Source organism: Balaenoptera ricei, chromosome 1, assembly GCF_028023285.1.
Source record: "Balaenoptera ricei isolate mBalRic1 chromosome 1, mBalRic1.hap2, whole genome shotgun sequence".
NCBI lineage: Eukaryota > Metazoa > Chordata > Mammalia > Artiodactyla > Balaenopteridae > Balaenoptera > Balaenoptera ricei.
The window spans coordinates 135,723,397-135,748,205 of record NC_082639.1 but is presented as its reverse complement, the minus strand read 5'-3'; the positions used below and the strand labels follow the sequence as shown (position 1 = coordinate 135,748,205).

The 24,809-nt window shown below is 37.0% G+C and overlaps 1 protein-coding gene across 12 annotated transcripts in view; it reads left to right on the top strand.

Annotated features, from left to right (window-relative positions):
* CENPL (centromere protein L) overlaps nt 1-14,616 on the top strand; it is a 46,899-nt gene extending 32,283 nt beyond the window's left edge. For all 12 annotated transcript variants that reach the window (XM_059936739.1, XM_059936694.1, XM_059936702.1 and 9 more), the window contains 4 exons: nt 1,821-1,997; nt 5,850-6,101; nt 11,456-11,998; nt 13,984-14,616. In XM_059936739.1, the coding sequence (XP_059792722.1) occupies nt 1,824-1,997; nt 5,850-6,101; nt 11,456-11,998; nt 13,984-14,055 (1,041 nt within the window). In that variant the 5' untranslated portion in view covers nt 1,821-1,823 and the 3' untranslated portion in view covers nt 14,056-14,616. The remainder of the gene's footprint in view (nt 1-1,820; nt 1,998-5,849; nt 6,102-11,455; nt 11,999-13,983) is intronic.
* Nucleotides 14,617-24,809: the final 10,193 nt, after the last annotated feature.

Here is a 24,809-nt window from a genome sequence, read left to right as displayed (position 1 = left end):
TTAGTAGGGCTTATTTTGCCTTGAAATTGATCCCTATTGAAAGACAGTGTGCAAGAAGGAGGTAAGAGCACCCACTCTGGTGTTAGACTGTCTCGGTTCAAATTCTGGCTCTGGCATTTTTAGCTGTATGACTTTGGCAAGTTATTTAATTTCTTTATCTTCCTATCTGTCAACTGGGAATATAATAACCCACCTCATACAGTTGTTTGAGTATTAAATGAGATAATATTTGTTAAAGGGCTTAGAAAGTTACCTGGCATATGATGAATACTCAATAAATGTTAGCAGTTATTCCAAATAACAGATTTGAAAGAAACATTCAATGTAGATGGGACTGATTAAAATTCCATTTTGAATAGACAATTCTGTATGCATTTAAAGCCAGACTGCTTTAGAGTAGCTGCTATTTAAGTTGTATGGTATATGATCTTTCTCTGGGCATTATCTGAGTTTTGAGAACTATATATTTAATTTATGGAGTTTGGTTCAAGATATAGAGTGTGTCATACTTTGACATGATGAAATTTAAATATAATGATAAATAAAGCTCTTCATTTGTGAAAAAAATTTTTGAAAGGGTAACTGTGCCACTACTTGAGAGTAATTTTTATAACTTTTAAATCATAATTCCTTTCAATTTTGCAGTTCCATGAAATACTTCTGTTCAATTAAACTAATACTTGCTTAACAATTAAACAGCATTCAACATTATACTAGGGTAATTATACAAGAAAAATACAAAGAGCATGATTTCAGTCAAAGTAGTTTAGTTTTGCTGGGAAGAGAAGAAATGCACACCAAAAAAATAGTACAGAGAAGTAGATGAATTCGGGCCAAAATGAGTGGTAGAGACTAGGTGATTGAAGAGAGCTGTGTGGGCTGGTGTATTATTAATCTCCAAAGGTTTTGTAGAATATTCTCGAGGGATTTTGTTAGACTCATTTAGAGGGCTTTTGGGCTTTTTCAAAATATTTACCCCTGAGGATCTCATTCTGTACTCACACACACACACACACACACACACACACACAGCTTCCCAGAATGAGCCACTGATACAGACACAGACAGAAGTGTGTAACATAGGTATTCTGGGGGGGAAAAGGTTAACAAAACCCTACTATTTGAAAGGGGATCAAATTCACACATGGTTTTAATGGAGGTGGAATGGAAAAAGAACACTTGAGATAGGGAATACAGTTGATAAGCAAACACATGACGACAAGAATGTGTTTATGTCTAGGAGAAGTAGGATAAGGACAAGCTGAATTATGAGTTATGAATACCCAGCAGAAGAGTAGAATTTATCTCATCACTGTAAAGTTTTTTGCACAGGTGACTAATAATAAAGTACCATTTCTGAAAAATGGATTACCCTCAGATATGGAACGTTTAGTTGTGGTAATAAGACCTGGCTAAGGAAGTAGCTTTGGGAATGGATGGAGAGACTGAGGAAGGAAAAATTCAAGAGAATGTGCTTAATGATTGTTAAAAAATGAAAGTGGGAGACTACTTAAATAAATTTAAATTAACTTAGAAAATTGACAAGAATTTGAAAATGGACCAGCCAGCTTTTGGAAGGAGGACAGAAGGAGTTGAATTTAGTTTTGAACATAACTGTGTTTGAGCTATCTGTAAGATGTTCATAAAAATAGCCTATAGCCAATGAGAGATATAGGATTTGATTAAAAAGTCAAAATGGGGCAGGGAGTAGGAGGGAGAGAGAAAGAATTCCTTTATAGTAGATAGAGGAATCAGTGAAACTATGAGCATGAATTAACTTTTTAGTGTTTAGAATTCTGGTTTTATTTCTTTTTATGTAGACCATGGATTCTTATGATGCACCAGAATCGACTCCTAGACAGTGTGCATCCTCAAGGCTTAAAGATTACTTTATAGGTGCCACCCCTCTGCAAAAACGATTAGAATCAGTCAGGAAGCAGACTTCATTTATCCCGACTCCACCTCGAAGGAAAATTCCCCAGTGTTCACCACTGCAGGTATGCTCTTTGTGTTCCTTTGTGTTACTAATAATTGAGAATGTCTGTGAATGAAACATTTCAATTGTTGTTACTATTTATAGTATTTTTAGTATATTCTTACTCCCTGTGGTAATAAAATAAATGAGTAACAGCTATAACAATTATTCACACTATCAGTACCATATGTTTTTTAACCTCTTTTTTTTTTTTTTAAGTTCTTTCTCTTTATCTACTAGCTTTCAAAATAATGCTTGGGGTTGGTTTCCTAGCATTCTCCAATGGTGACAAAATTTTTGTTTTTTTGGTTGATTTTTTTTTTTTAACTTTTTATTTTATATTGGAGTATAGCCGATTAACAATGTTGTGATTGTTTCAGGTGCACAGCAAAGGGACTCAGCCATACATATACATGTATCCATTCTCCCCCAAACTCCCCTCCCATCCAGGCTGCCACATAACATTGAGCAGAGTTCCCTGTGCTATACAGTAGGTCCTTGTTGGTTATCCATTTTAAATATAGCAGTGTGTACAAATCGATCCCAAACTCCCTAACTATCCCTTCCCCCCTGGTAACCATAAGTTCCTTCTCTTAAGTCTGTGAGTCTGTTTCTGTTTTGTAAATAAGTTCATTTGTATCATTTCTTTTAGATTCCGCATATAAGGGATATCGTATTTCTCTTTCTCTGTCTGACTTCATTTAGTATGACATCCTCTAGTTCCGTCCTTAACCTCTTTTAATTTGGGACGTTTCCACAATATTTCTTTATCTTTTATGACATTGACATTTTTGAAGAATATGTTTCCTCCTCTTCCCTTTTTAAATAGAATATTCCTCATTTTGTATTTGTCTGATGTTTTCTCAAGATTAGATTGAAATTATGTATTGCTGACTGGAATACTGTATAGGTCGTGTTGTATCCTTTTGGGGAATAACATCTGGTAGCACATAGGTGATGTTAATTTTGATCATCTTGTCAACGTGTTGCCCAATAATTACTGCTTTTTTCCCCCCTGCAACTAATAAGCAGTCTGTGGGGAGACACTTTAAGATAATACAAATATCCTGTGCCTCATCAAAATTTTGCCTCACACTTTACATCCTTCATCCATTGATATTTTTTGCCTAATTCCATCTTTATGGTGATGGTTGAAAAATAATGATTTTCCATCTCTATTTCCTCCATATTTACCAACCAGCCTTTGGCATTCTATTTTAGGCCCTTCTCATTTCTGTTCCATTTATTTATCTATTTATCAGTACAGATTCATGAATTCCTGTTTTTAAAATTTTTCTAATTCCTTACTAAATTATTTTCGTGTTTATATTGTTCCAGATTTGTCTGGTGGCAACATGCTCTGTTTTTTGGGGTTTTTTTTGAATTTTTTTTTTTTTTTTTTTTTTTAATTTTTGGCTGTGTTGGGTATTCGTTTCTGTGCGAGGGCTTTCTCTAGTTGTGGCAAGCGGGGGCCACTCTTCATCGCGGTGCACGGGCCTCTCACTATCACGGCCTCTCTTGTTGCGGAGCACAGGCTCCAGACGTGCAGGCTCAGTAGCTGTGGCTCACGGGCCCAGTTGCTCTGCAGCATGTGGGATCTTCCCAGACCAGGGCTCGTACCCGTGTCCCCTGCATTAGCAGGCAGATTCTCAACCACTGCGCCACCCGGGAAGCCCAACATGCTCTGTTTTGATCATTCATAAAAAAACCCCTGTGTATAACATTAGTAATTTATAATTTTACTGAACTATGAAATAAAGCCCCAGTCAATACAAGTTTTTTTGTTGTTTTATAAATTTATTTAATTATTTATTTATGGCAGTGTTGGGTCTTCGTTGTTGTGCGAGGGCTTTCTCTAGTTGCAGAGAGCGGGGACTACTCTTCCTTGTTGTGGAGCATGGGCTCTAGGCACGTGGGCTTCAGTAGTTGTGGCTCCAGGGCTCTAGGCACTCGGGCTTCAGTAGTTGTGGCTCGAGGGCTCTAGAGCGCAGGCTCAGTAGTTGCGGTGCATGGGATTAGTTGCTCCGCGGCATGTGGGATCTTCCCAGACCTGGGCTCGAACCTGTGTCCCCTGCATTGGCAGGTGGATTCTTAACCACTGCACCACCAGGGAAGTGCCGTCAATACAAGTTTGATGGATGCTTTTGAGTCACTTAGCAAGGAACCTGGCTGATCAGTCACCCACACTTTCCTTTTAACTTTTTCTTGTCTGTGTTGTGGGTCTAGTATCTTTTGGCATATGAGAAAATTTTTGCTTTTTTGTGAAAACTTTCTTAAAGAAAAATTACTAGGGCTTCCCTGGTGGTGCAGTGGTTAAGAATCCGCCTGCCAGTGCAGGGGACACGGGTTCGAGCCCTGGTCCGGGAAGATCCCACATGCCGCGGAGCAACTAAGCCCATGTGCCACAACTAAGGAGCCTGAGCTCTAGAGCCTGCGAGCCACAACTACTGAAGCCCATACGCCTAGAGCCCGCGCTCAGCAACAAGAGAAGCCATCGCAATGGGAAGCCCACGCACCACAACGAAGAGTAGCCCCCACTCGCCCCAACTAGAGAAAGCCCGCGTGCAGCAACAGAGACCCAACACAGCCGAAAATAAAATGTAAATAAAATAAATAAATTTTAAAAAAAAAGAAAAAAAAGAAAAATTACTAGTCCTGGTAATGAAAGTTATCATTCTTGACCAGAAAACAGAGATTGTATATAAATTAAAGACTGGAAAAATAAAAAAACAAACATTGCAACAGTAAAAAAAAAAAAAAAAAAAAAAAAAAAGACTGGAATGTCCAGTTCAGTGTTTCCTTTTCTCTATGATACAAATAATTTTGCCAGATTTTTTTTTTTTTTTTTTTTTGCCGCACCACGCAGCCTAAGGGATCTTAGTTCCCAACCAGGGACTGAACCCGGGGACTGGCAGTGAAAACACCAAGTCCTAACCATTGGACCCCCCTTTTTTTTCCCCAAATCTTTTGATAGTAATAAGAAAAAAGTTTACAGCTTTTCCATGAGTACTCTAGTAAGAACAAATATTTTTGTCAAGTGGACAACTGTGGTGAAAGTTCCAAAAGATTTTTGGGACTGTGGAAGTATGGATTCTATAGAAAAGTTCAATTCAGGATAAAGCTAGGAGCTTATGTGGGGGTGTATGTGAAGACCTTCAGCACTGCTATAGTGCCAATACAAATGAAGTGTTTTGTTTTTAGTGGTCCCTGTGATTCTAATAGAGCCTGGCCAAAATACTCCCACTTATCTTTTTACTTAATCTATTGAATTAAGGTGATGGAGTGAATTTACTGCCAAACAATTTTAGAAATTACTTAATTAAAACCAATCAAATTAGATGCTCCAGGAATATAGTGGTGACTATTTTTAAACTCTATAATTTGAAGTTTCTAAAAGTCAAATATAACTGTTCATCCAATAAATATTTATTGAACAGCTGTTCTAGATGACATTGTTCTAGGTGCTAGAGATATAGTAGTGAATAAAATAGGCAAAATTCCTGTTCTCATCAAACTCATACTCTAGTAGTGAAGACAGTAAAAATCAGACAAGTACCTAATGTCAGATAGTAATAAGTGCTGTGAAAAAAATAAAGCATGTTAAGGAGATATAGAGTGACAAAGCTGGAATGGGTGCAGGTGCTACTTTAGATAGGGTGGCCTCTTGAGTGACATTTGGGCAGAGACCTGAATGAAGGAAAGGAACATGCCATGTGAACTCCCTGGGAAGAACATTCCAAAGGGAAAGTACAGCAGATGCAAAGATCAGGTACCCAGTAATGGCTTTGTTTTAAATATTTAAGATACTGTGATTAAGTTCTTAGTTACTAATGTTCCCTAATTCTTAAACTTCCTTTGTCCTGATTTTTTTTAGGAAGATGTTGATCCTCAAAAGTTTGCATTCCTTCTGCATAAACAATGGACTTTATATAGTTTAACTCCCTTATATAAATTCTCCTATACTAATTTCAAAGAGTATTCTAGACTTCTGAATGCATTTATTGCTGCTGAAAAGCAAAAAGGACTTGCTGTGGAAGTGGGAGACGACTTCAACATCAAAGTGATTTTCTCTACTCTCCTGGGAATGAAAGGAACACAGAGAGACCCTGAAGCATTTCTTGTCCAGGTATATCATATAAGCAGTACTTGCTTCCTAGGAGAAAAGAATGTGCGTTGCCTTGATTTAGAAATTGTGATATTTTCTTACTGTTTTTAAAATTCTTAAGCTTGTGATTTATAACCTATTTTATGTCTTGTTTGACCAAATTATAGTAATTAGATATGACCAACTTAAAGAAAAAGTTTCTTTCCTTTTACAATATAATCATGTTTATTTTAGAAAACTTAGAAAATACATAAAAGTACAAAGAGAGAAGTTTGAGCTGCGAAGAAGTTGGGATTCTTCTCCTGGAGCTGAGTAAAACCTACCCCTAGCTAGGGCTCCTTCCTTCCTTCCTTCCTTCCTTCCTTCCTTCCTTCCTTCCTTCCTTCCTTCCTTCCGTCCTTCCTTCTTTCCTTTTGAGGTTCTTGGCAGGCGAACCTCTGCTCTCTGTGGGCCCACAGATCTTCTACTTACACAACCCCAAAGACTTGTAGGCTTGAGGAAGTGAGGCTCCATCTGTTTGTGGAAATTTCTCTCAGTAAACTAGTGCATGGTGGTGACTCCAGAGTTTCATCCATAGTCAGTATAATGGAAAATTCTAAGACTTATGACTCTTTTCAACGTGAACTTCAGGATTATATTAGAAAGCAAAGAGCCAGAGGATTACAACCAGAGGTTTGCTTTAGAAAGGGGACAGAAGACTCTGTGTACAGAGAAAAAGGACCACACTGCACCCAGACCTCCAATGCTGGAGCAGAGATTCCCCTTCAGGAGGCCCCACAAGTCCTCCAGTTCCTACAAAAGGCCGAAAACAGTGGAAAGCCACTTACCCACACTGTCCAATATTCATCACTTCCGGCAAAGACTGGAACCTGTAAATCACTGTCAGAAAAAACACGACCATTTCTTCAATAACCGGTGGTTTCCAAGCCCACCTGTGCAAGGAATGACCACTGGCCCCCACACAGCACAACACAGAGAAGAGGCCAGCTGCTTCTCAGAGGACCACACCAGTGTCCATCAGGCAGGAGATCAAGACAGAGGCTGCACTGGCAGGTCCAGGGAGAAGGGAGGAGGAGGACATGGCGATGAGGAGCAGGTATCGTGGAAGAGGAAGCACCACAGGGATAAAGAGGATGAAGATTCCCACAAAGAGAACAGGAGGAAGGCCAAAGTGGCGCCAGGAAGCACAGAGAAGTCCAAGTACGGAAAGAAGAGCACCCATGATTGGGACACCATGAAGGAGGGAAGAAGGTCCAGTAGAGAGAAGAAGCATCCTGGCAAACATAGCACCCAGGAGTGGGACTTGTGGGATGAAGCTATCCTCGGTGGTTCTTACTGATGCTGGAGATTTGGGACCTGGATATTAAATGATTTGGATCCATTGGAAAGGCTGGATTAAATGGTATTGAAGCAATTCAATAGCCATACTTCAAAGAAAATAAAATTAGATCCCCACCTATATCAGACTCTGTTCAAATATAAAAACCCAGTTGGTTTAAAGATGTCAATTTAAAACCAAAATAGAAAAGTATTAGAAGTAAATATAGGAAAATTGTTTTCAATCTTGGAATATGAACGGCTTTCCTGAACAAGACATGTTAGCCAGGGGCCATAAAAGAAGAAAAAATAATACATGTATTTGCAAAAACACTTAAACTCTGCATGTAGCAGAAGATTTTGTTGTACATTTTCTTAAAAACAGAAATTAAAAGCTGCATTGTGCATATGCATTGAGCAGCTCCAGAAAGATACACGAAACACTGGTAACTGGGCTCTGGGGGCAAGAACTGAGTTGGGGGAGGCGGGTAGACAGAGGTAGCTGGTAGACTAACTTTTCAAAGTGTACATTTCTATTTTGAATTTTGTACTATATGAGACTACTACCTTTCCAATAAATATTTTAAAGGTAAAAAAAAATAACAAAAAAAACAAAGTTAAAAACCACAGTTTAACATTTTGGTATACATCTATTTGTCAATAGACAATCTGAATAGGCCTAGTCCTATTAAAGAAATTGAATCAATAATTAATAACCTTCCAAAACAGAAAGCAACAGGTCCAGATGGGTTCACTAGTGAATTCCACCAAACGTTTAGGGAAGAAATTATACCAATTCTCTACAATTTCTTTCAGAGATAGAAGCAGAGGGAATACTTCCTAATTCATCCTATGAGCCCAGTATTACCCTAATACCAAAACTAGACAAAGACATTATAAGGAAATTACAGACTCCATCATGAACCTAGATATATCTATTTGGCTGTCTGTATCTATTAAAATTGCGATCATATTGCCCATACTTCTGCATTATGGCTTTTTTTTTTTTTTACTAATAATCAGTACTGTAGATAGTTACTCATGTCATTTTGAGTAACTAAATGTAAATGTAAATTTTACGTTTTTGTAAATTTTATCTGTATAATTCTATGGTTTTTAGTGGGATTAAAATCCTAGAAATAGAATTTTAGCAAAAAAGTAACATTGTTGCATATTGTGATGTATCACACCAAGTTACTCTCAGAAATGTAACATTTTACATTCCTTCCTATATGTAGTATATAAAAGTAATGGGACTGTCCTTTGATTTATTAAGAAACCAGATTTATTTTATTATTTATGCCTGCTTCTTCTGTTTCTGCTAAATTAACTCATTTTAGTCATTGATAAATTAAATTCTGAAACAGTTGAAATTTTGTTTATTTGTATAGATCAGGGGTTAGCAAACTATGGCCTGCTGCTTGGCTTTGTAAATAACGTTTTATTGGAATAGAGCCCCTTTCATTTGTTTACATATCATCTATGGCTGTTTCTGTATTACAACAGCAGAGTTGTAGTTGCTACAGAGATCACATGGCTTGCAAAGCCTGAAATATTTACTATCTGGCCCTCTGCAGAAAAGGTTTGCTGACCCCTGGTATAGATCATAGTATTGGCAAGGATCTCAGGATTACTGGGATTAGGTTCAGCTGCATGTAACAGAAAGTCTAAATAACAGTGAATTAAAGACAATAGAGGTTTACTTGTCTTCCAAAAAAGTGTCCAGAGGTAAGCTTTTCCAGGCTGGTAAATGCTTCATGAAATTGTTAATAATCTAAGCTCCTTCTGTCCTCTCTATCATCCTTGGTGCATGGCTTCCCTCCTATGGTCACACTATAATCTAAATTGGCTCCTGGAGCTCTAAATACTATATGTAAGTTCAAGGCAAGAAGTAGGAGGAAGATGGGAAAGTCAGACAGGATGCCTGCCACTGAGTAAATCTTTAACGAGACTTGCTGACACCCAACAGTTACTTCTTTTTACATCCCAGATGGAAGGGAGACTAGAAAAAAATTTTTAGTGGGTTCTTTGCCATCCCAAGTGAAAGCACTGTTTTACTGTGGAAGGAAAGATAGATACTGGGTAGATAATTAGCAGTCTCTGTCAAGTTGAAGCAGTTGATGCCCAAAGAAGTTACATGGTTTGCATGTCATCAGGCAAGCAAATATTCTTGTGAGGAATAGAAATGACCTCTTGAATTCCTAGTATAGTGTTCTAATAGTTTTCTAACTAAATCTCATTTCTTGCCAGTGCAAGAAATGAGATAAAGAGTATTAGGAGAAAGGTCAGTTAACTTGATACACCCTAATAATGATCAGGGAGACTATTACCTCTGTGGTTTTTGGCAGGGTTACAGGACTTATAGGTTATAAAAATGTGATAGACATAATACATCTGGCTTTAAGGTATTTGAAAGTCTCTTATAACTTCTTGAACAAGGAGAAAAATGGCAAAAATAATTGTTTAAATGATCATCTCTAAAGGGATATAATATAGGGCTGTGATCTTCACCTTGTCCTGGTCAAACTTTAATTAAAACTTCTATTAATATCTGGAAGGTATGTTTGTTATATAATTTACAAATTTAAAGTTTGAGGGATTAGTCAATCTGCTGGAAAATATAATCAAGATTCTAAAAGAGCTGAATGGATTGACACAGTGGGCCAAATTGAAAGAGATTAAAATTTTAATAGGAATAAGTTTACTGCCTCAGTGTAAGTTGGGGGGGGGATTTACTTATTAATAGCAAACATGAGTATGTAGGGCTAATTTATGTAGAGCTGTCAACTAAAAACCAGAAAACTATTAAGATTATATTAGTAGGAGTATAATCTAGGTTAAAGGTGGTGACAGTCCTGTAATCAGACCTTTTTGAAGTAATTATGTTCACTTATGAATGATTCCTTTGCCAAAGAATTTCAGAGAAGAGTGTCCAGATAGTGTGAGCACTTGAATGTATGTCATAGACGGAATGGTTGAAGAAACTGGAGATGTTGACCATAGCAGTATATATGATAAGGATCATCAAAAATTTGAAGGGCTTTTTCTGTAGAAGAGAGATTAGATTAGATTTCATCTACATGCACGTAAGGAAGAAAGTAGGACCAGTGGTTGGAAACTATAGGGCCTAACATATGAAAGAACATTTTAAGTGGATAGACAGAGCTGCCTTAGGAAATAGTGACGTCTTCCTCAGTGGAATAATTCAAGCACATTGGATTTGGTGACCTTTTACAGTCCCTTCTAAAGGTTTTTTAAAAATTTTATTTATTTATTTTTGGCTGCTTTGGGTCTTTGTTGCTGCGCGTGGGCTTTCTCTAGTTGTGGTGAGCAGGGGCTACCCTTCGTTGCGATGCACAGGCTTCGCATTGCAGTGGCTTCTCTTGTTGCGGAGCTCTGGCTCTAGGCACGCGGGCTTCAGTAGTTGTGGCTCGTGGGCTCTAGAGTGCAGGCTCAGTAGTTTTGGCGCACGGACTTAGTTGATCCACAGCATGTGGGATCTTCCCGGATCAGTGCTCAAACCCGTGTTCCCTGCATTGGCAGGCAGATTCTTAACCACTGCGCCACCAGGGAAGTCCCCTTCTAAAGTTGAGGTTTTTGTTTTACATTTTTTTAAAGTCTTTATTGAATTTGTTAGCGTATTGCTTCTGTTTTATGTTTTGGGTTTTTTTGGCCAGGAAGCATGTGGGATCTTAGCTCCCTGACCAGGGATCAAACCTGCACCCCCTGCATTGGAAGACGAAGTTCAAGTTGAGATTTTGAGATTTTTTTTTCAGGGTACTGTACCTGGTTATACCATATTGGCACCCCTTTTTGCATTTTGGTTGCACCAAGATCTTGCCATATACCATGTCTGTCCTAATAAAGAGTATTAGGAGAAAGGTCAGTTAACTTGATACATCCTAATAATGATCAGGGAGACTATTACCTCTGTGGTTTTTGGCAGGTAATACTACATATCTTCTTATTTTTAAATGTACTAATTAATGCTGAGAAGATGCACTTTAGGAGGAGATGTACTTTTGAATTTAATGAACCCGTTTGATTTTTCTTCATAGATTCTGTCAAAATCTCAATTGCCATCTGAGCACAGAGAAGGTAAAGTGTTGTGGACTGGTTGGTTCTGCTGTATATTTGGAGACAGTCTTCTGGAGACTGTTTCAGAAGATTTCACCTGTCTACCCTTATTCCTTGCAAATGGTGCAGAGACTAATACAGCCATAATTGGAACCTGGTTTCAGAAAACTTTTGACTGTTATTTCCGTCCCTTAGCAATCAATGCGTTTAATCTTTCCTGGATGGCTGCTATGTGGACTGCATGCAAAATGGACCATTATATGGCTACTACTGAATTTCTTTGGTCTGTACCCTGTAGCCCTCAAAGTCTGGATATCTCTTATGCCATACATCCAGAAGATGCAAAAGCTTTGTGGGACAGTGTTCACAAAACACCTGGGGAAGTTACCCAGGAGGAAGTTGACTTATTCATGGATTGCCTGTATTCACATTTCCATAGGCATTTCAAAATTCATTTATCAGCCACAAGATTGGTTCGTGTTTCAACATCTGTAGCTTCAGCACATACTGATGGAAAAATAAAGGTTAGTTTGAGCAAATCTAGTTAAGTAATTTTTCCTTATTGTTGCATAGTTTTCAAAATGTATGGCAATTGTATTTTCCACATTGAAGAAACACTTTGGGATGTCTGCCAATTGATGACAGTAGAGAGATTTTGTTTTATGCTTTATAAATGGTTTACTAAAAAGTCTTAAGCCTTCTATATGCAGCTTTATAGTGGAAGGATACTATACACTGTGCACCCATAGACTTTGGTAATAATATGACTTATTCTGTAGTAACTTTGAAATTTTCAGAATTTTCTTGTCAACTTTGAAATAATTATCAGAGTAACAGAGGATTTTGTGTGTTAGATAAGAAAATTAGAGTAGAAACACAGAACTAAAATATCATCTTTATATTTTAGGCTTTTCTATCCCTACTGGGAAAGAAATAATAGAGACATTGTTTTAGTGTCTATGAAGGCCTTATTAGAGAAAGTATCAGAAATAAACTGAGAAAAAAAACAACAACTGAGAGTAGGCACCTAAATATATTTAAGTGTATTATATTAATATATTTTAAATATATTAAAATACAGCCACAATAAACACTCATGAATATTGGTCTTGTCACTGTGCTAGGAGTTTAACATACTTTAACTCTAATCTTTAGAGCAACCTTATAGTTAGGTGTTTTTATCTACATTTATTTTATTTTTAAAACAAGGAAGCTGAAGCCAAGATAGGTTTAAGTGACATGCAAGATAGCTTAGTAAGAGGAAGAGTCAAGATTTAAACACTTAATCTCTTAGGTTCCAAGAAGTTCATACTCTATCTTATAAGCACTATTTTAATGCTTTTCAGACTGGAGGTCACAATGCAGCAGTAGGTTAGGAAGTAATTTGATGGGAAGAAACCAGCCTTAAAAAACAAAAGAAAAATAGAGTGGAAAATATAAAAATGAGAATATATAACATGTAGTAAGGATATACATTTGCTTGTACTGGGTCATGATGTTAAATTTATTTCTTACTATGGTTCACAGTAATAAATTTGAAATATTATACTATTCCATCTTACTTTGACATTATAAAGAAATAAATTTACATGTTAGCACCTCAGAATTCAATTTCATGAAGTCCTTACATTTTAAAATTTTATTTCCATATTCTCACATTCTATTAATAAACTATATTTTAAAACTATTTTATATAATGTGTTCTTATCCATCTATGAATATAAGGGTAACCCTGTTTTATCTGGTCTATTCTAAGGGCCTCTTGTAAGGATCTAAGACAGTAACTGTGGCTCCTAGGTTCAAATAATGCCATGATGAAGGTAACATTTATCAAGCACTAACTGTGCCAAGCATTATTAAGCATTTACACATATTGTCCCATTTAGTTTTCACAACAACCTATTTGCATAGGTTGTAAAGAGGAAATTGTGGCACAGAGGATAAGTAGGCTCCTTCAAGATCACACAGCTAATAAATGGAGCTGGAATTTAAACCCAGTCATCTGACTCAAAAGCTTATGCTTTTAACTGCAACACTGTACTGCCTCTCAAAAGTTTGAAATTAATGTATTAACCAGGTTTCTGCCTCTGCTTAGTTTCTACAAGACACTTTGGCATCATATATCCCTTTGAGAAGAAGGAAGCTATGGAACTCTTTCTAGAAAATGTAGACACTCAATTTGCATATAAGTCTAAGGGGTTCATAGATACTCCTTCTTCCCCCTTCTCTTTAGGCAGATAGTTAGTTTATCCATGGAAGCCAGGATAAATAAGAACCCTAGTCTAATTCCATCTAAGCACCATTGACTAATAGTTGTAAATTTATTAAAGTCAGTCATCTTTATTAAGTAAAGTCTATTTGACTTAGAACAGCAATGGTTTGGGTTTATATTCATAGCTTAGCTTGTAGATATGGAATTTAAAATAAGCCTGGAATATTTATCAAATATCAAACTGCTTTGCTATAAGTGTATTTTAATTTTAAATGTCTTTTTTTTTTTTTTTTTCAGATTTTGTGTCATAAATACCTTATTGGAGTGTTGGCATATTTGACAGAACTGGCAATTTTTCAAATTGAGTGAGGCCTTGTGGGGACTATAAGTTATGGATTATATACCTTTTTCTCATTGACTATCTGCCTGATTGCTATGCTGAGGGGGACTGCAGGAGAAATGGGCATCTGTGCATTTGTTTTCCTCACAGTGCCTTGGAGTTACCCAGATGAAAGCCAAGAAGGATCTAGAAGAACAAAGAAGGTGGTAGTGGATGAACCACAGCCAGGTGCTCGTGTAATATAGTCCTGGTCATCTGGGATGCCAGTCTCTAGAATATGCCAAGTTATTAATTTGTTGGCCATCTTTCTAAAAAATATATAATGTTTTATTATGTCAAAATTTTTAGGATTCAAATGAGATACCTCTAATATTGAATATTTCTGATTTGCATCTTTAAAACCTTTAATCCCTAATTTTAAGCATTTTAGACTTGTATTCAGAGAGAATTTATATGTTCTACAGACATTTTCCTAGCATCATTTTGCTGTAGAGAACCAGCAATCAAAATCCTCCCCAAAGGAAACTAAAGTTACTATACATTTTTTAAGCCACTAATACGCTTCTGTTTTTAATGCTGTTTAATTCTTATTGCAATGTTGAATTAAATATTCACTTTTAAAAGGAAGCCTTGTGTTTATCAGTGTCTTGGTGACAGATCTTTAATAAATATCTCAGGAATGTGAAGTCAAGGCTTTTTCTCTAGCACAAAGGTTACACAACAACTATATGGAATCATACAAATCGTAGAGTTGAAAGGCAACTGTGAATCTCTTTTGAGGGCAGGGATTATATTATGTAATTTTCATGTCCCTAATTTTGTTTTAGCACAGTGCTTGCTAAATATCTGTAGATTAAGTGAATTAATTTTAACCAACTCCTATATTTTGCAGATGAAAACTACAAAATTGCACAACTTAGATGTGCACAAGATGTTATATCTAAAACTCTTCTTTTTACTCACTGAGCAGAGGAAGATTTTGTTTTACTTTAGAAACAATGTTTTTTAAAATCTTCTTTGAAAAAAAATAACTATAATAGGCTGTGATTCAAAAACAAGGACTAACTTATGGAATGGGGTATTATTTCACATATACTAGGCACAGCAGAAGTAGTGAAAAAAGCATGGGCTTTGGAGTCAGACATTCATTCATTCAACTAAAATTAAGCTCCCACTGTCTATTCAGAATTGTATTGGGTAAAAAGAGATACAGTAGTGAAGATAAAAAAGATCCCTGTCTTGTGGAAATTATATTCTAGTAGAGGAAGGCAAAAGATAAGTAATTTCAGATGGAGATAAATGCTATAAATAAGGCAGTGCAGTATGAAAAAGGGTGACTGGGATAGTGCCTACTTCATATACAGTTGTCAAAGAAGGTCTCTCTGAGGAAGTGACATTTGAGCTGAGTCCTGAATGATGAGAGGGAACCAGCTGTTTGAAGATCTGAGGAAGCATGTGCTAGGCAGGTGAAACTGCAAGAGCAAAGGCCTTGAGACAGGTAAGAGCTTGGCTTATTTGAAGAGTAAAGGAAGTCTGTGTGTCTGGAGCATGGTAAGGGTGGAGTAGTATGAGATGAAACTAAAGAGATTGTGTAGGGACTTCCCTCACGGTCCAGTGGTTGAGACTCTGCGCTTCCACTGCAGGGTCGTGGGTTCGATCCCTGGTGAGGGAACTAAGATCCCACATGCCATGTGGCCAAAATAATAGTAATTAAATAAATAAAATTAAATTAAAAAAAAAAGACTGTGCAGCAGAGACTTCTTCCATTGTGTTATGTCTCCCAATTTTTGGCTGGGCGTGTGGTTGCCCAGAATAAAGATGACATTTTCTAGCATTTCTCATAGGTACAGTCATATGACTAAGTTCTGACTCATGGCATAAAAATGCAGGTGTCATGTAGAGCTTCTAGGAATCTCGTTAATAAACGGTAGACCTGTACCCCTTGCCCTTATTCTTCTTCCAGTTTTGCTGTTTGGAACACATAAAATGACTGGTACTCTAGCTGCTCTTTTAGGTCACTGGGATAAGGGTCAGGTCCTAGGGACAGCAGAGCATGGCCTGGAAGGAGTTTGTGCCCTGAGGACTTCTTGAAGCTGAACTCCAGTGCCAGCCGGGATGTTCTTCCTCCAGACTTACGTATCAGAGATGTAAACTTCTATCTCGTTTAAGCTATTGTTACTTTGGTTCTCTTGCTCATAGTCAAACCTAATGTTAACTGATACAGAGAGGAAGGATCTACATCATCTAAGTTTTTACAGGTACTATGAAGAGACTGGATTTTATTCTAAATGCAATGGGGAACCACTGAAGTTTTATGCAGAAGAGTTATATGATCCAATTTGTATCTTACAAGATTTTATAAGATATGCTGGAGAATGAGTTGTAGGTGGACAAGAGTGGAAAAGGGAAAACAGGTAAAATGTTGTTAGAAATGGTACAACCTCATGGAGAAGTTAGCAATATCTAACAAAATTATGTGTAATTTACCCTTTGACTAGTAATCCCACTTCTGGGATTCTATCCCCAAAATTCACTAGCAAAACTATAAAATGAAACAGGAACGAGGCTATTTATTCCAACAGTATTTGTAATAGCAAGACTAAAAACAATCCAAATGCTCATCAGAGAGGGATTCGTTGAATAAATTATGGTATACCTGCACAGTGAACTACTACTGTGTAATTATAAAAGGGTTTGAGGAACATAGCTAATATTGCCATGGAGTTCTCTCTAGGATATATTGTTATGTGAGAAAGCAAGGTGAGGATAGAGTGTATAGTATGCTATCTTTTATGGAAGGAATGGGGGTGGAATATGAGTATGTGTGTATATTTCCCTACAAAAACAATGGAAGGATAAACCAAAACCTAGTAAAAGTGATTGCTAATGGAATGATGGGAACCAACTGGGTAGAGGGGACAGGAATGAAAGTTAGGACTCATCTGAATGTTCCTTGTTTATAGTTTGGAACCATATAAGTGTTTTATGTAATTATGAAACAAAATTAGATCAAAAAGAAAGAAAAGCAATCCTTAAAAATTGAAAACAAATGAACCTAACTATATTATGTTCAGACCATAATCACACAAAGTATCATTTTTAGTATCTCTAAATCCTTGTATTTTGACTGTATATCATCAGTGGGCTATATCCTAGGAAAAGAAGAGCAGCAAAGGAATCTTAAATTGCATTGAGTTATCTTATTTTAATAATATTGGTATTGTTATTTTACCACTCTTCGTAACAGTATAAAATATATGTAATTATAACAATGTTAGAAACCAAGATTTCTAACATTGTAAGAGAAAAGGTATACAATTATAAAATCAAGTAAGTTAAGTAGAAACTCTGTAATATTAACTTTGGAAATATCGAACGAACTCATTTATTTTTGAAATGCAAATTTTAATTTTGATGAAGCCCAATCTGTCAAATTTTTCCTTTTGTTTCTTGTACTTTGGGTGTTTTATCTAAGAAATCATTGCTTAATTCAAGGTCCTGAAGATTTACTCCTATGTTTTCTTCTAAGCATTTTATAATTTTAGCTCTTAAGTTTAGATCTGTAATCTATTTTGAGTTAATTTTTATGTACGGTGTGAGGTAAGCATTCAGATTCATCATTTTGCATACAGATATTCATTTGTTCCAGCATCATTTACTGAAAAGGCTATCTTTTTCCCATTGAATTGTCTGTTACCTTTCTTAAAAATCAGTGGCCATAGTTGTTTGGGTTTATTTCTGGACTCAATTCTATTTCGTTGATCTAAATGTCAGTCATTATACCAGTACCACACTGTCTTGATTACTGTAGCTTTGTAGTGTGTTTTGAAATCAGGAAGGTGAGTCTTTCAGCTTTGTCCTTTTTCAAGATTGTTTTGACTTGGTTTTTTGCATTTTCATAAGAATTTTAGGATCAGTTGGTCAATCTTCGTAAAAAAGCTGAGATTTTTGATAGTGATTGCCTTGAATCTGTAGATCAATTTGGAGAGTATTGCCCTCATAATGATATTAAGTCTTCCAATCTATGAATGCGTGATATCTTTCCATTTATTTAAATCTTTCAAAATTTTCTTCAACAACGTTTTATTGTTTTCAGTGTCCAAGTTTTGCACTTTCTTTTGTTAAATTTATTTCTAAATTGTTTTTTATGCTATTGAGAATGGAATTGTTTCCTTAATTTCATTTTTGGATTGTTGCTAGTGTATAGAAATATAATTAATTTTGTATATTGCTCTTGTATCCTATGATCTTGCTGAACTTGTTTATTCTAGTAGCTTTTTCAGTGAATTCCTTCAGATTTTCTATATATAAGATTCATGCCATTGAAAAAAGACAGTTTTACTTCTTAATTTCAATCTGGATGCCTTTTAGTTCTTTTTCTTGCAAAATTGCCATGGCTAGAATTGCCAGTTCAATGGCAGGTAGAGGTAGTGAGAATGTACAGTCTTATCTTGCACTTGATCTTAGTGGGAAAGTATATTTCACCATTAAATATGCTGTTAGCTGTAGGATTTTCATAGATGTCCTTTATAAGGTTAAAGATGTTCTTTTCTATTCCTAATTTGTTGAAGGTTTTTTTTTGGTTTTGTTTTTTTGTTTTTTTTTTTCTTTTTTCACCGCACAGCTTGCGGAATCTTAGTTTCCTGAGCAAGGGTTGAACCCAGGCCCTGGCAGTGAAAGTGTCAAGTCCTAACCACTGGACCACCAGGGAACTCTCCTGAAGGTTTTTATTATGAATGGATGTTGGATCTTGTTAAATTATTTTTCTGCATCTATTGGGATGATTCATGATTTTTTTTTTTTTTTTTTTTTACTTAAAACCACACCTTTCACTTCTGGCTTCCAGTTCTGCATGTAAGGAGCTTGGAAGTCGCCACTCTGTTCTAACAGGTAAAGAGATCAACAGATGGAAAAATCAACTATTCTTGGGTCTGTAAGAAAGGGGAGGACACAGAACAAACTGCTGCCTCCAAGACTGGAGAGACAAACAGGCCAATATGGGGAATCATGGCTTACAGGAGCAGTGGCTCATGAGCAGAAACCACTGCAGGAACCAGTGCCAGGGTTGGAAAACATGAATTATAATTGATGAATTGCTGGAGGCTCAGTGTGGATAAACCTGAGAATTAAAAACTCCAGGGGAACCTGGTCACAGGGGGCCCCTCACATTATTGTGAGATTTACCTCCAGGAGCTCAACCAGGTTCCTACAGTAAATATCAGAGAAAAATTCTCATGCTTCTGGTAGAGGGGAGGGAAAAAGAACAATTTTGAAATATACCAGAGCAGTTGGTGTTTCTTAACAAGGTCTGCCCTTAGGGGAGATTAGTTATGCAGAGCCTAACTGACCTGGGGAAAGGGAAATATCTAACACTAGCCTGCTCTAGCCATTCTGTCCACCTAAATGGGGAGAAAAAATTGAGAAACTATTTTGAAGTTCACAGTCCATAGGCATAGGCTCCCTCAAAGCCTGAGACCTAATCACAGGACTACAGAGCCCTTCTCTTCTCCCCATACCTCACTACCCCCTTACTAAAAGCCTATTTACAGCAGTTTCTTTTACCTGGTTCATCATGTCTGGCTATCAAGAAAAAAATTACAAGGCATATCAGAAGGCAAAAAAAAAAAAAACCAATTTGAAGGAACACATCAAGCAAGCATCAGAGCAAGACATGGCAAATGTTAGGATTATCAGACTGGGAATTTAAATCTACTATGATTAATATGTTAAGGGATCCAATGGATAAAGTATTTCCATGCAAGAACAGATGGGCAGTGTAAGCATAGAAATGGAAATCCTAAGAAAGAACCAAAAAGAAATGCTAAAGATAAAAAATACTGTAACAGTAATGAAGAAAGCCTCTGGGGACATCCCTGCTGGCACAGTGGTTAAGAATCCACCTCCCAATGCAGGGGACACAGGTTTGATCCCTGGTCCAGGAAGATCCCACATGCCGCAGAGCAACTAAGCCCGTGCACCACAACTACTGAGCCTGCGCACCCTAGAGCCCGTGCTCCACAACAAGAGAAGCCACCACAATGAGGAGCCCACACACCGCAACGAAGAGTAGCCCCTGCTCGCTGCAACTAGAGAAAACCGCACAGCAACAAAGACCCAATGCAGCCAAAAAAAAAAAAAAAAGAATGCCTTTGGTGGGCGTATTAGTAGACGACACAGCTGAGGAAAGAATCTCTGAGCTAGAGAATATATCAATAGAATCCTTGAAAAGCAAAGAGAGCAAAGATTGAAGAAAGAAACCCAAACAAACCAATAGCCAAGGTCTGTGGGACAACTGCAAAAGGTATAACATACAGTTGACTCTGAACAACGTGGGTTTGGACTATGCTGGTTCACTTATACACAGATTTTTTCAATAGTAAATACTATAGTACTATGTGATCCAAGTTTGGTTGAATCTGTAGGTGTGGAACTGCAGATACAGAGAAGCCATGGATATGGAGGAATTGTGTGTATGGAAGGCCAACTATAATTATATATGGATTTTCGATTGTGTGGAGGGTTGGTGCCCCTAACCTTCTGTGTTCAAGATTCAACTGTTAACACACAATGAGAATGCCAGGAGAGAGAAAGAAACAGAAGAAATATTGGAAACAATAATGACTGAGAATTTCTTCAAATTAATGCCAGACACCAAACCACAGATCAAGGGAGCTCAGAGAACACCAAGCAGGATTAAAAAAAAACCAAAAATCAAAAAAACTGTATTGAGGCATATAATATTCAAACTACAGAAAGTCAAAGATAAGGAAAAAATCCTGAAAGAAGCTAGAGGGAAGAAAACACCTTACCTATAGAGTAACAAAGATAAGAATTACATCTGACTTCTCCTCAGAATCTGTGCAAGCAAGAAGACTGTGGAGTGTTAAAAAAAAAAAACACCAGCAACCTAGAATTCTGTGAAATTATCTTTCAAAAGTGAAGGAAGCGCAAATATTTTCCTGGACAAGTGAAAGTTGAAATTTGTCATCAGTAGAACTTCCTTGCAAGAAATGTTAAAAGAAGTTCTTCAGAGAGAAGGAAAATAATACAGGTCAGAAACTTGGATCTGTATGAAGTAATGAAGAACATCAAAGAAGGAATAAGTGAAGGTAAAGTAAAAAATTTTATTTTTCTTAATTGATATAACATGACAGTTCAAAATAATACAACAATGTTTGATTATGTATGCTTATATATAATATACATAAGTATGTGTTTATATATAAATATATTACATAATATAAATTATATACATATAAACATGTATTTATATATGTCTATATATAAGTGAAATGAATGACAACAATGATACAAGGGACATAATGGGCTGTCCAGATATTACATATGTCCTTAAGAAGTATTTCTAAATATTATTCAATTTGAATATCTTTATAGAGGAATGTAAGTTTGACTACTTCTTTTACAATGGGGTGATACACATTTATACATAGAATAGAGACTACAGAGATTATAGAAGAATTTCCAAAAATGATTGAGCAAAGGAACAAAAAAGCAATTTAACCAAATGAGCAAATGAAAGGACAGGAAAAAAAGCAAACTCCAAGGTATAATTGTAAACATAAATAAAATGATAATTAGGGAAATTTTAATATGGACTGGGTATTAGGTGATGTTAAGGAATTGTTAATTTTATCAGATGTGATAGTGTTATTATAAGTAGACCTTATATGTAAAAATTAAATATTCAAGTGTGAGTGAAATAACATGATGCCTGGGATTTGCTTTAAAATACTCCAGTGATGGTGGGAGAAGTGAGAGTGGGAAGGAATAGATAAAACAAGATTAGCAAGGTATTAAAAATTGAAGCTGGATGGTGGGTACATGGGCATTCATGGATTTGTTATATTCTTTTTTTTCATGTATTTGCTTCTCCCAGAGTGAGAGATGAGAGGGAGAGAAAGACACCCAATATGAAAGCAGGGTCTCTTATAACCTAATCTGGAAGTGACATACCATCACTTTTGTAGCATACAATTAGACTCACAGACCAGACCAACCTTAGCGCAGTGCAGGAGGGGATTACACAGAGATCAGAAGGCAGGGATCACTAGGGGCATCTTGGAACCTAGCCACCACACCCACACAGAAAAAAAGACTTGGGGAATAAACATCAGAAAAGAAAGCTAAGAGAGGAAACTATTGGCAATGAGGTCCTTTATGATGGTACCTGCCGGCTGCCTGCTTCTCCTGTCTTATTTCTGGACACTTGGCTTTTTTCATTTTATTCTCCTGATAAACCAAACTGCTTTGATTTCCCCAAACAGTCCATTTTGTCTCATTGACTTCATTCTGTATATCTTGCACATGCTACTCTGTCTGGAATGCCCTTTCCACTCTTGCTACTTAGCAAAACTATGCTGTGTTTCAAACCTTTTTCAGCCATAACTTCCTTTCTGATCACTCTTCCAGTCTACACCCCGCCAGACTATTTATTTATTTATTTATTTATTTGGCTGCGCTGGGTCTTACTTGCGGCATGCAGATTCTTAATTGTGGCATGTGGGATCTAGTTCTCTGACCAGGGATCTGTATCTATCTATCTATCGAGCTATCATCATCTATCATCTAGCTAGCTAACTAGCTAGCTACTTTTTAAAATATTTATTTATTTATTTATTTGGCTGTGCTGGGTCTCAGTTGCCACATGTAGTATCTTTAGTTGCAGCATATGGGACCTAGTTCCCTGACCAGGGATCGAACCCGGGCCCCCTGCATTGGGAGCACAGAGTCTTAACACTGGGCCACAGGGAAGTCCCTATCTATCTGTTTATTATAGGAACTGTTGCATGCAGTTCTGGAAGCTGAGCAGTCCCACAGTCTGCCTCTGCAAGCTGGAGAACGAGGAAAGACAGCAGTATAATGCAGTCCAAGTCTGAAGGCCTGAGAACTAGGAGCTCTGATGTTCGAGGGCAGGAAAAGATGGACATCCCAGCTCAAGAAGAGAGAGAGAATTCTGCCATCTTTTCCTCTTTTGTTCCATATGGCCCCAAACAGATTGGATGATGTCTGCCCATATTGGTGAGTGTGGAAATCTACTCAGTCTACTGAATCAAATGCTAATCTCTTCTAGAAACATCTTCACAGACACACCAAGAAAAAATGTTTTACCAGCTATCTGGGCATCCTTTATTTAGGCCAGTCAACTTGACACATAAAATTAACTACCACAGTGGTCCATACAACTTTCACAAAATTCTAATTTTCTCTTGAAAGCTAGAATTTTATTGTTGATGATAAAATGCTGTCAGTTGTTTTCCTTGAAGTGACAGCCTCACTGTGTTCATTTTCCACAAAATGTCCACCAACACCCGAGTCTGAATAACTTTGTCTGTCAGTCATTCTTTCAAAAAGAAGTGGCTTGTTCAGCTTGCAACTCAAAACAATCACACAAAGATTTTTCTTGTGACAATCACTGTTTTGGTATGCAGCAGCAATATTTCATATATCTAAGGGTTCAGATATCTTAGGTGAAATTGACTTTTTTTTTTGAACTGTAAGTGGATGGTGGTGAATATTATAACTAGTAGTACAGTTTGGTGCCACTGCCTTGAACTGTGCGAACACCTCAGCAGCATTATCTACCATTGTTTTTGCATCATCAGTGCAAATGTCATCACAGTAAAAAAAAAAAAAAAAAAAAAAGGCAAAAAACTTCCTAGGATTACTAAGGGAAAAGCTTTGACTCATGGATACTCTGAAAGAATCTTGAGGACTTGAGGGTTCACTTTGAGAACCACTAATCAAACTCAAAGTTTGAAACTGTAAGCTTTTTTTCTTTTTTAACGTCTTTATTGGAGTATAATTGCTTTACAATGGTGTGTTAGTTTCTGCTTTATAACAGAGTGAATCAGCTATACATATACATATATCCCCATAACTCCTCCCTCTTGCATCTCCCTCCCACCCTCCCTATCCCACCCCTCTAGGTAGTCACAAAGCACCGAGCTGATCTCCCTGTGCTATGCAACTGCTTCCCACTAGCTGTTTTACATTTGGTAGTATATATATGTCCATGCCACTCTCTCACTTCGTCCCAGCTAACTCTTCCCCCTCCCCATGTCCTCAAGTGTATTCCCTACGTCTGCGTCTTTATTCCTGTCCTGCCCCTAGGTTCTTCAGAACCTTTTTTTTTTTTTAGATCCCATCTATATGTGTTAGCATACGGTATTTTTCTCTTTCTGACTTTACTCTGTATGACAGTCTCTAGGTCCATCCACCTCACTACAAATAACTCAATTTCATTTCTTTTTATGGCTGAGTAATATTCCATTGTATATATGTGCCACATCTTCTTTATCCATTCGTCCGATGATGGACACTTAGGTTGCTTCCATGTCCTGGCTATTGTAAATAGAGCTGCAATGAACATTGTGGTACATGACTCTTTTTGAATTATGGTTTTCTCAGGGTATATGCCCAGTAGTGGGATTGCTGGGTCATATGGTAGTTCTATTTTTAGTTTTTTAAGGAACCTCCATACTGTTCTCCATAGTGACTGTATCAATTTACATTCCCACTAACAGTGCAAGAGGGTTCCCTTTTCTCCACACCCTCTCCAGCATTTATTGTTTCTAGATTTTTTGATGATGGCCATTCTGACCGGTGTGAGGTGATACCTCATTGTAGTTTTGATTTGCATTTCTCTAATGATTTGTGATGTTGAGCATCCTTTCATGTGTTTGTTGGCAATCTGTATATCTTCTTTGGAGAAATGTCTATTTAGGTCTTCTGCCCATTTTTGGATTGGGTTGTTTGTTTTTTT